Source organism: Castor canadensis, chromosome 3 (assembly GCF_047511655.1).
Source record: "Castor canadensis chromosome 3, mCasCan1.hap1v2, whole genome shotgun sequence".
Lineage (NCBI taxonomy): Eukaryota > Metazoa > Chordata > Mammalia > Rodentia > Castoridae > Castor > Castor canadensis.
The window spans coordinates 17907872-17919887 of record NC_133388.1 but is presented as its reverse complement, the minus strand read 5'-3'; the positions used below and the strand labels follow the sequence as shown (position 1 = coordinate 17919887).

Below are 12016 nucleotides of genomic sequence, written 5' to 3'. Positions count from 1 at the left end.
ACCACTGTGGACAAAAATGTGAACAGGATATGATTTTTTGAAAATATTTTAATATTTACCATTTTTTGTCTGTGCTATTCATGTACACATTGGTTCAGTAATAAATACACTACCATTACATAGAGTGCAATATTTTTAGTATTCATAACTGGTTAAAATTAATGCTGCTATCACCTCAAGAAAGGGAAAAATAAATATCATGCCCAAATTCCAAAGTAATGCTTAAAAATGTATCATTAACAGAAACTGCAAAATAAGCATGTTGGGCACTTTTTTTTTAAGCATGATTCCTGTAAACATAGCAAAGATCACTCTTCTCAGTCCTGACATGCCATGTGATGGCTTTAAAAGAAAAAAAACCATACAAATCTAATCACTTCTTTTTTTTTTGCATAGGGAATCAATTACTTGTATTTGAAAATGCAGCAATCTTTCATCGCATAGCACTTGTTTTCTGTATGAATTCAGAACTTTTGAGCAATAAAAGTGCTCTGCATAAGTATATAAAACATGATTTCTGGATTTAAAATTGAACAGAAAAATTCAAAACAAGTCATAGGTATGATTCTAAATATTATGTACATAATATATGACTACAGGAGGAAATGTCTCACTGTAGTACAACACAGTGTACAGATATGAAGCACAGTGTTGAGTATAATTTCCCTTTAGTTTTTCCTCATATTGATGCATAAGTTGCTAATGACTCATTATACAACACACCCTATTCTACTTGTTGTATACAAAGCAGAAAAGGGACATGAGGACAAGTTTAAAGTAGACAATGGAAAAAAATACAGTACATATGCTTTAAACAGTGCACTTTATAAAATAGATTGCTTTATTCACACTCTTTTACAGAGTGTAATATTACTTAAAACAGAGAGACATGTACCTTAATATTCTGTAATAACCATTAAAACAAATTGCCAGGAAAGAGCAGTGCAAAATTAAAAACAAATGTAGCATAGCATGCATCTCAGATCCCAAATACAGAGTGTGGAACCTTAGGTTCTTAGGTTTTTGTTTTTGCTTTTTTTTTTTAACTTTTTAGAAAAGGATTAATAATAGCAGGTTATCATCATATATAACCATAAAATAAAAACAATAAGTTAAAATTCTCTCTCAAGAAATAAGTATAAGCCACAAATAAAATTCATTACAGAATCTCTTTTGAAGACAGACCTTTTTCTCTGATAAATCACTATCCAAAAGATAAAAATCCCTTAAAAGTCCACCTTGTCCACCAGGCATAGCAAAAGGCAACATTAAGTCTTGTTGGAGATATGAAAACCTGTCACAGGCAGCGCCAACCTGACCAGTCCCTACTTCATGTACAGACACCTTTGCTGTTTCAAGAACAGTCCTGTTGGCATCATGCTAGGTCGCCAAAAAGTATTACATGTGCCTTATTCACAGTAATGTTCTCTGTCCAGTGCTTTTGGACAAGGATAACCAAATAGGCTTTCCTGAAAAAATTCATTAAGAGGCAGACTTCAATGAGACCACTGGGACACATCTTTTAAAGCACAGAACATCACCTCAGGCACATGCTGAGGGAAATAAAGGTGCAATGGGTCACTGATGCCATTCCTACCATTCCTATGCCACTCATTCGGAGAACTGGAAGAGTGTCTCTGGGTTACCACTGTCAGCAGGATTGCTGGGCTGCAGCGTCTTGGTAGGTGTAGTTTTGCCATGGGAATGGGAGGAAGAGGAGTGGGAACTCTCACTGGAGCTGCTGCGCGTTTCCGTACTGGTGCTTGTCTTTTTCATTTTCCTTCTCTTAGCCAAAGGGGCCTTATCGACATTCTGAAGGCAAAACCCCTCTCTCTTGTATTTGTTAAAGGCCTAGGGGAGAAAAAAAAAAGGAGCCCTCCTGAAGAGAAAAGTACTGAAGTTTTCATAGCAGCTAGGAATTACAGCAAAAGGACAACTTTCTGCTGGCAACACCAGCCCCAAATTGTTTTGGAAACAAAGCTCTGAAAACTTTTATTTCCTAACCTCCTTCAGAGGAGAGAAGTTTATAGGAAAGATTTCTTTTTTCTCTTGCAGTACTGGGGATGGAACCGAGGGCCTCACACATATTAGGAAAGTGGTCTCCCACTGAGTCACAACCCCAGCCTGGGAAAGATTCCCGGGGTTGAGGGGGGAATCTCTTTGAATCAAGCCAGTTGGGCTACTCAGGGGTCATGATTCAATACTATTTTTTTTTTCCAGGGCTGGAGATAGAACCCAGGGCCTCATGCAGGCTGAGCAAGTACTCTACCACTGAACTATATCTCCAGCCCCTAATGAATCTTTTGAAGAAGTTAGCACTACATCCCAGTAAGAAGCCACTGACCAACTGGAAGTTCCTAAAGAACATCGGTCATTTAAACCAACACCCTGTCCCCACTACTTTTACTGGTTCTATGTCTAACATTTACAATTCTAACCCCAAATTCTCAGCACTGATTCATTGTGGGGCCTTGCGCTGTATTTTCAAATGCAATGCCATTTGAGTACATCTTGGACACTTCATACACAGAGCAGCTTAGCATTACATACCTCACCCTACTTCCTTCTCAAAGTTTTGTCATGTCCTGACTTTTCTTTGTGGGCAGTGTTGTAGTGGTGCCTGGCAACCCCACATCCTGTGTCGCTAAGATCTGGATCATCTGGTACCAGTTCCTGCAGTTCTATTCACTCCCCAAAAGGTCCTCATTTATTATTTTTTTTTCAAATCCAATTGTGCACCTGACAAAGTGCTCTTCCTTCTCCATTCTCAAGAGAATCCCTTGATTCTCAAAGAGTTAGGGAGATAATTTTGTCTCCCTAACTCATCTTTCAGCAATTACTAATGCACTGCATCTTATTGATACAAGGTGCACAATGTACAGTTATTACCATGCAGTCTAAGCCTTTCTAGAATACAATCTATGCTTAATACAATTAGTTTACTTCATGTCCTTCAGTCTCTAGACTATGCCATGCACTAAATGGTTGTTGAGTAAGTGTACTTTCACTTATGCCTCCCTTCCCAATGTAATGTTTGTTTTTTTAAGAGTCTAAGAAGGTTTTTAATTATGCACCTTTACATTACCCACCAAAATTTTTTCAACTGCTCAAATATCAAGACTACTGTCCCTTTCCACAAGCTTACTGTAAATATCAAGTGTTTTGTGGGTTAGCAGTGGCTCTGATTCCCCCATGTACTTTCTGTTCATAATGTGTTTATAGCATCAAGTTGTTTATAAAAACATACCTAAAATTAAAAGGGCATGTTCATTTGAAATGTATTAAGGAAGAGTATGCCTCTGAGGCTGCCAAACAAGAACATGTGATTAGAATCCCTTTTCGTATTGCCCTCTGTGTGCACAGCACAGGGCCTTACATGGAAAGTTGCTTTCACACAGGTGTGCACTGCAGCTCCTGAAGATCCCAGAATGTCTGGGGTCATCAGAGGATTGGAGGACAGCTGACTGCCATCCTGAAGCCATTCATTGTATCTCAAGCCAGACATTTTCAGCCTTTTATTTGGATCAACTGTGAGTAGTCCTGTGGGAATGAATAAGATATTTTATGGTTTGCCATTTTAAACATGGCTTAAAGATCAACCTCAGATACAATTTCAGTTTTGTTCACATGACATGATGTTTTCAATAAGGCTTCAACTTTGTACAAAGATAATTACATTTTCATACATGTTTATATTTCCTAGTGGACAGAAGCACAGATAAGGTCACATATAGCCTGTTTCTGGGAGACTGCAGGTAAACTGGCTTTTCAATCAGGAGAAAAAAACCACCCAAAACAAAGACTCCCACTGGTGACTTAGTGAGCTCCAAGTGTACAGAGAACACCCAGGTCTACTTCACTCATAGGCCAAACATTACTAGCCATCTTGTACATGTTTAGGAGACTCAAAGAGGAGCAATTGGGAGACAAAGAAACAAAGAGCCAGCTATTCTGATATAATGGGCATCTCCAGTAGCAAAATATGCACACAGTGAGGTTCAGGAGATAGGGCATGACCTAGGAAGTCTTTAGGAGATCATCCCTGGAGGATGAGGAAGAGGTGCTCCAAGGATTAGGAAGAGCACATGTAAAGAAGACAACTAAAACAGAGGCATCTGAGTGTGGCATATTTGAGGAATTATCAAAGTATTTGACAACAGCAGAGCTGGGGCATGACGAAGCAGAGGCAGGCAGGGCCAGGTCTTGAAAGGCTTGTATTTATAATGCAAAACTAAGGAGTTGACCTGAAGCTAATGGAGAGTCTCCACAGGCTTTTTACCTGAAGAGGTGTAATCACATTTGTCACTCAGTCATACAAAAGATGGGCAGGAGAATCAGAGAAGGTGAGACAAGTTGAAAGGATATGGTAGGACTTGAGCAGAGAATGATGGTAGGAACTAAGGCCCTGGCCTGAGGACTGGGAGGAGGGGAAGCCAGGGTAGCACCAACCTTTCTGTTTCAGTGGTCTGCTTTCTGGATAGAGCCATTATCCAAAATGGAGATGGGAAGAGGAGCATATTTGAGGAAAAGGATGGTAAGAAAAGGACAGGTTTGTTTTGGATGTGTTAGACTGAGATGCCAGTAGAAGCCAAGCACTAGTTCATGCTGGAAATGGGAGTAAGATTACTGAGAAAGAATTTTCTAATAAGAAGGAAACAGCTGAAGAGTCTCCTGGGAAAACCTTTGGACACACTTGGGTTCCTTGAGTAATGAACATACACACAGATGTGTAATGGGTATGACTCCACTGCAGTCACTACACACCACACAAAGACTGAATCTCACGAGTCTTACCTTGAATCAAATCTTTAGCCTCTTGGGATACATTCTTCCAGGCTTCTCCTTCAAAGGAGAAATCTCCCTTTTTAATTTTCTTCATAATTTCTACTGCACTAGTGCATGTCAAACTTCTGTCATGAGACTGGAATGGAACCTGCCCTGATAACATTGTATACTATTGTGGAGAAAACGTAACAAAACAGAATGACTGCCAAAATTACTGTCAAAGTCACTCCAGTAATCCTATTACAAACTTAATCAGCACAATTAACCAACTATTACAACTAGCATTATTGCATTATTGGGTTTAAAGGATTATGTGACTTATATCACTGATGCAACCAACATAATTCAAAGTTAAAAAAAGTGGCATGGCTCTTTATGATATCGAGAATTTAAAACTAGTTTAATAACTAAAGAAGCTCCCCCCCTTTATTCATGGGGGAATAAGATCTTAGAATTTCAGTTGATTATTTAGCAGTCAAGACTGTTTAGAATAATCTTGCCAGCAAATTGCAAATGGTATATTAAAAATCACATATTTATACACATACACACATGTATATACACATATACATGTGTCTGTGTGTATTATATATGTGCACACATATGGAGAGATAGAATGTACATAAGAGAATTATGAAGAAAGAAAAAAGAATATGCTGCAAAATGTTAGATGTTTATAATATTCCCTTACATTCTCTTGAAATTTTCAAAATAAAAATTTGTAAAACAGTAAAAAAGAAAATCTCTCCAGAGTAAATACTTAGTGAAGAGATGCATTAAGTGGAATTACGTGCCACTTCACAGGTATGTTATAATGCTTTATTTTTAAAATACTATATATATTATGATCTTTTTTTTTTTTCTTTTTTGGTGCTGGGATCAAACCCAGGGCCTTGCGCATGCTATGCAAGCACTATACCACTGAGCTACAGCCCAGTCCCTAATACTATATATTATGGACTGAATGTATCTCCCCTAAATTTGTATGTTGAACCCCCAATCCCCAACGTAACTGAATTTGGCAGTGGGGCTTTTATGGCAATAATTAGGGTTACAAAGATAGGATCCTAACCCAAAGGGAATACTGTCCATGAAAGAATGGACACCAGAGAGCCCTCTTTGTGTGGGCAAGCACACAGCAAGCAGGGAGCTGGATATGATCCAAGGGGAAGGTCCTACTAGATACCCTGCTGGCACCTTGATCTTGGTCTACCAGACTCCAGAACTATGAGAATAAATTTCTGCTAGTTAAGCCAATCAGTTTGTGGTGTTTTATGATAGCAGCACAAGCAGATTAATATGCTTGCTGCATTAGCTCTATTTTAATTAAAGTCATGCACATTTCAGACAGGGATTGTACATTCATGGTATATACTGGGTTATAAACAAAGCCACATAATACTACATGATGCATTTTCCTGGAATACGTATTTTATCCAATGGGGGCAATATATCCTCATATTAAAATATGTTTATTATATATAAAATACAAAAGGGCCATCTGTCTCTAAAGTAGGAGACTCCAAATAAATCCTGTGCTTGCTTTGGGAGAATTCAGGCTTTTTATCTAGACATCAGGAGACATGCATTCACTTATAAGGAAAAGTTTGCAAAGCATTCTTTTTTTTTGATAGGTACTAATTTTGTCATTTTCTTCTGTAACTATTTTATCACATATCTCTAAAAGGCAAGACTTTTTACAAACCATAACCACAACACCATCATACTTAAAATTAGCAGTCATTCTTTTGTAGTATTCAGTATTTAATAATGCTTAAATTTCCCTTATTGTGTAGTATACGTTGTGTATATATACACATATACAATATGCTATGTTTATTGTAGTAGTATCTATAGAAAATACATTGAGAATTTGAATTTAATAAATAGGATTTATGTCAGAATTTGCTTGATATCAAGATTCAAGTAGATGCAAACATTGTTTCTTGTTTTTTAATCAACATGTTCCTACATTATCTTTTCTTACACTGTACTTCCTAAAGAAACTAGTGACTGTCCTCTAGACTGCCCACAATCTAGACATTGTGACTATGCTCTGTGGTACAATTAACTTGCTTCTGATCCCCTGTTTTTCTTAAAAATTGACAATTAGACTTAGAGTGCTGCACTGCTTCCTCCTATGCCTTTACAGAAAGTTGTTTCAACAGTTATGGCATTTAGGTGCTTTAAAGATCTCTCTGCATGTCTAAGACTCTTTTAAAACCTTAAAGAACTTAATAGTCATAATTGGTCTAGGTTTAAGTGCAGTCTCAGGGGCTGGGCATGGTGACACATGCCTATAATCCCAGCTATTCAGGAGTTAAGAGATGAGGAGGATCAGGGTTCAAGGCCAGACTGGGCAAAAAGTTAACAAGACCCCATGTCAACTAACAAGCCAGGCATGGTGGTGCATGCCTCTAATTTCAATGATTCTGGACGCATAGATTGGAGGATAACAGTTCACAGCAGCCCCAGTAAAAATGGTGGGGAGCATGGCTCAAGCAGTAGAGCACCTGCCTAGAAAGCAAACTGAATTCAAACCCTAGTACTGCCAAAAAAAAAAGGTGAGGACTCTTTTATAATGGAAACAAGAATTAATACTAAAAATGAAGGGCTCTTTTTACTTATATATTTTATATTATTAGGACATTGCTGCTAATGAAAATGTCATCAATTTAATTCCTTAAACCCCTCAAATCTACAGAAGTTAGCTGCTCATTTTTACTAAAATATCCTATTCACAAATAATGTAAGATTAGCTTGAAAGTGATAACTGATGGCTTAAAAGTGCTCAGATGAAAGCCATATAAGGTTTAAAAATAAAGAACCATCCTGCAGGGACAAGTGGCTGGCCATGGGGGAAATAAACTGACACCAAAATAAATCCCAGATGGAGTACAGATTGAAGCATAAAAATAATAGAGTGATTTCAGAGGAAATTTTAGGAGGATATTTTTATAATCTTAGGTTGAAGGTAGGGCTGGAGTGACAATTTGACACCAACGCCACTACCATAAATGAAAAGACTGGCATATCTTACTACATGGAAACAAAAACACTTCTCTATTTAAACTACTCTAAAAACAAAACCAAAATCCCATATTACTATAAACAAAGTTTTCAAATAAAGGATAAGCAGAAAAACATTTCTAATTATTGGTGGCATACAAAGGATTAAAATCCTTAATACAGCTAAAAATCAATAAAAAAAACCTCTTTGTAGGAAAACAAGCAATGCTCATAAAGAACAATTCATAGAGAGATTAAAAACAGCCAGTGCATGAAAGATGCTCAGACTGAATACTCACTGAAGGTAAGCATGCAGATTGTAAGAACAATGGGGTACAGCTAGGATGAAAATTAATAGCATCTAATGTACTCTCCTACAGTTGGTGAGAACTTAACCTGATACATGTTCTAGAAAGAAATCTAGGCATTTATGCTAAAATAAAGATGTATGCATCCTTCTCCTGGAATCTAGCCCAAGTAAATAATGAGACAAAGCCCAACAAATATAAAAATGTTTATTCTTATAGTTTATAAGTGCTGAGAAATGGAAGAATACTAGCTGCTCATTAGTAAAGAAACTGTTAAATGTATTTTTGAGATTCAAACCACAAGTACAATCTAATCCCATTTGTGAAAACCCCACATATGCATACGTGTACAGAACAACATGCTGGAAGATGTAAAGAAGCACACGGTGGGGGAGGCAGGTGGAGAGGGAGGGCTGCACAATATCTTAAGAAAGGCTGTGAGTGATTTTCACTTTGCTCCTTGTACCTTGTATCTTTCGACACTGTCTGAAAGTTTTCCTCTAAGATCATGCATTATGAACTATATGCAGAAAAAGTAAAGCTATTTTGAGGTTAAAAACACTTTGGGATTTTTCTAGCTTAACACTTAGTTTCTCATCACAGCAGCCAAGCACATCTTGTGAAAAGCAAGCTCACCATGATTACTGTACATTTCCATAAATGATTCTAGCTTTATCTATTCATTTGTCAATTTATAACTACCATTTTAGCCTGCAATCTGACAGAATAGTGTTTTAAGTGTTTTGTATTGACTCACTCTCCTATTTCACATTATATCCAATATAATGTCTTATGAAAATTTGCTTGTTTTAAAAAAATGTACAACTCTCATTCATATAAAACATAGGTAACTTAAATATTCAAAAATAAACCAAAATCTTATATTTCTCTTACATAAGTTATAAGAAATGGAAATTATTTCACTAAAACTGCTAATTGGTTGTTTGGAAAAGAAACTAATTTGCCCATTTTTTCACAAATTTAAGAAAAACGACAAAGAGAGAGATAAGTAGTGAGGGCACCAAAGAACTGGACAGGCTTCATGGTTGTATTAAGGTGAACTCACCAAAATGACGCCCAAGCTCCACAGGTCGCAGGACTCATCGTAGCCATTATGATTCAAGAGCTCTGGGGCTGCATAATGAAGGGTGAAGCATGGGGTCTTCAGGGGCTGATTGTCAGGTGGCTTGAGGCGTGCAAACCCGAAATCGATTACTTTAATTTCCAAATTGTCATTTTCATCAGTGAATAATAAATTCTGTAAGATGCCAATACTTCAATTAGTTTCTCTTTAAAATGTCAAGGCATCTGCTGATCCTGAGTATAGGACATTTTCTATGATCTGTGTACTGAAATGTAATTCAGGCACAGTGTCATGGGGAAGGTCTGGGAGCCAGATATCAATGCATGGTTGGTGTCTTTACTTTTTTGTAATATTTGTGTTTTATGATGTTATGTGAAACTTTCTCTGACTGCACCATGCCTCTTATGATTTCAGACCCTTTGTTTCTATTCTTCCCTCTGCTTGAATCTGTCTCTCACTTCCTCTAACAACTTACCTTCTGGCTGGGCTCCTGTACACCTAGTCCTCACTGAGAGAGAGAGAGACACTACCCTAACAACCCACCTAAGTGAAGTGAGAGTTTGCTGTATTTTCCCCTAGCATGGTTTACTTTTCCTTTCTACATTTTGAGTTTATAGTTCTGACCCCCTTTAGACCACAACCATAGGGCAGGACTATGTGTCCACCTTATTTATGACCCTGTGCTCAAGGCCTGGCATAGGCAAATACAGGAATAGCTTGTCTTACTGTGCTTCACATTATTGCACTTTGCACATTTTTTTTTTTAGCAAATTGAAGGGATTTGTGGAAATCTGTGAAATCTATCAGCACCATTTTTCAACAGCATGTATTCAATTTGTGTCTCTGTGTCACATTTTGGTAATTTCATATTTCAAGACTTTTCATTATTATTATGTCTGCTATGGTGACCTGTGATCAGTGATCTTTGATGCTACTATTTTAATTGTTTTGGGGCATCATGAATTGCATTTATTGCAAATTTAATTTAGACAAATGTATTTAATTTAAACAACGGTTCTGACTGCACCACTGAAGATGTCCCCATCTCTCTTCCTCTCCTCAGGCCAACATACTCCCTGGACACAACAACACTGAAAATTAGGCCAGTCAATAGCCTTACAATGGCTTCTAAGTGTTCAAGTGAAAGAAAGTTACATGCTTCATACTTTAAATAAAAGGAAAAAATTATTAAGTGTAGCAAGGAAAGCAGTTTGAAAGCTGAGGTAGATTCAAAGTTGGGCCTCTTACACCAGTTAGCTATGTTGTGATTTTTGAGGAAAATCGAAGTGCTTTTCTAGTGAACACACAGAAATGATAAGAAAGCAAAACAGCCTTATTGCTGATATGGAAAAAGTTGGTAGTCTAGTTACAAGATCAAACAGCCATGGCATTGCATTCCCTTAGGCTAAAGCCATGGCATTCCCTTAGGCTAAAGTCTGTTCAATTCTATGAAGGCTGAGAGAATTGAGGCAGTGGCAGAGGAAAAGTTTGAAGCTAGCAGAGGTTGATTAAAAGAAATAGTTTCTATATAATATGAAAATGCAGATGAATATGGGGAAGCTACAGCAAGTTATCTAGAGGATCAACTAAGAAAACCGAGGAAGGGCTACACCAAACCACAGATTTCCAGTGTAGACGTAACAACCTTCTATTGGAAGAAGATACCAACTAGCGCCTTCATCGTTAGGAGAAGTCAGTGCCTCAAAGATTCAAAGATTCAAATACAGGCTGACTCTCTTGTTAGGGGTAAGGCAGCTAAAGTTGAAGCCAATGCTAATTCATTATTCTGAATTATTATTATTAGGGTCTGAGTTATCATCATAATCATAATTATTATGCCCCTTAAGAATTATACAAAATCTATTCTTCCTGTGTTCTATAAATGGAACACCAAAGCCTGGATGACAGCACATCTTTTTATAGCATGGTTTACTAAATGTTTGAAGTTAACTGTTGAGACCAATTGCTAAGAAAAAAAAATTCCTTCCAAAATATTGCTGCTCGCTGACAATGCACCTGGTCACCCAGATCCCTGATGGAGATACATGATGGGATCAATGTTGTTTTCATGCCTGCTGACACAACTTTCATTCTGCAGCCTGTGGGTCAAGGAATCACTTTGACTTTCGGGTCTTACTATTTAAGAAATACACTGTATAAAACTATAGATGTCATAGATAGTGATTCCTTTTATAAGTCTGGGAAAGTAAACTGAAAACTTTCTGGAAAGGATTCACTATCCTAGATGCCACTAGAAGACTTGTGACTCATAAGCAAAGATAAAAATATCAATTAAGAGGGGTTTTGAAGAAGCTGGTTCCAACTCTCAAGGATAGCTGATGGCCGGAAGACTTCAGTGGAGATGTAAATGCAGATGTGGTATGAGTAACAGGAAAACTAGAAGTAGAAGTGGAGATTGCAGATGTGTCTGAATCGCTACAATCTCATGACAAAACTTTAATGCATGAGGAGTTGCTTTTAATTGATGAGCACAGAAAGTGACTGATTGAGAGGGCATCTACTCTTGGCAAAGATGCCGTGAACACTATCGAAATGCAACAATGTATTTAGAACATCACTTAAGCTTAGTTGATAAAGCAGCAGAGGGGGTTGAAAGGATTGACTCCAATTTTGAAAGTTCTACTGTGGGTAAACTACTGTCAAACAGCATCAAATGCTACAGAGAAATCATTCATGAAAAAAAGAGTTAACCAAGGCAGCAAATTTCATTGTCTTATTTTAAGAAACTGCCACATTCACCCAACCTTCAGCCACCACCACCTCGAGCAGTTGTCAACACCAAGGCTCAAGCCTCCCCCAGCAAAACAAT

The 12016-nt window shown here is 37.5% G+C and overlaps 1 protein-coding gene across 2 annotated transcripts in view; it reads right to left on the bottom strand.

Moving 5' to 3' along the window:
* Positions 1-12016, bottom strand: part of Rps6ka5 (ribosomal protein S6 kinase A5) — a 187997-nt gene that overhangs the window by 17724 nt on the left and 158257 nt on the right. The window contains exons 14-17 of one of the 2 annotated variants that reach the window (XM_074067318.1): positions 9169-9360; positions 4795-4954; positions 3377-3540; positions 1598-1851 (exon numbers count right to left, since the gene is read on the bottom strand). In XM_074067318.1, coding sequence (XP_073923419.1) covers positions 1612-1851; positions 3377-3540; positions 4795-4954; positions 9169-9360 — 756 coding nt within the window. In that variant the 3' untranslated portion in view covers positions 1598-1611. Of the gene's footprint in view, positions 1-30; positions 1852-3376; positions 3541-4794; positions 4955-9168; positions 9361-12016 lie in introns of those variants that run through there. The other variant, XM_074067317.1, reaches the window with a different exon arrangement.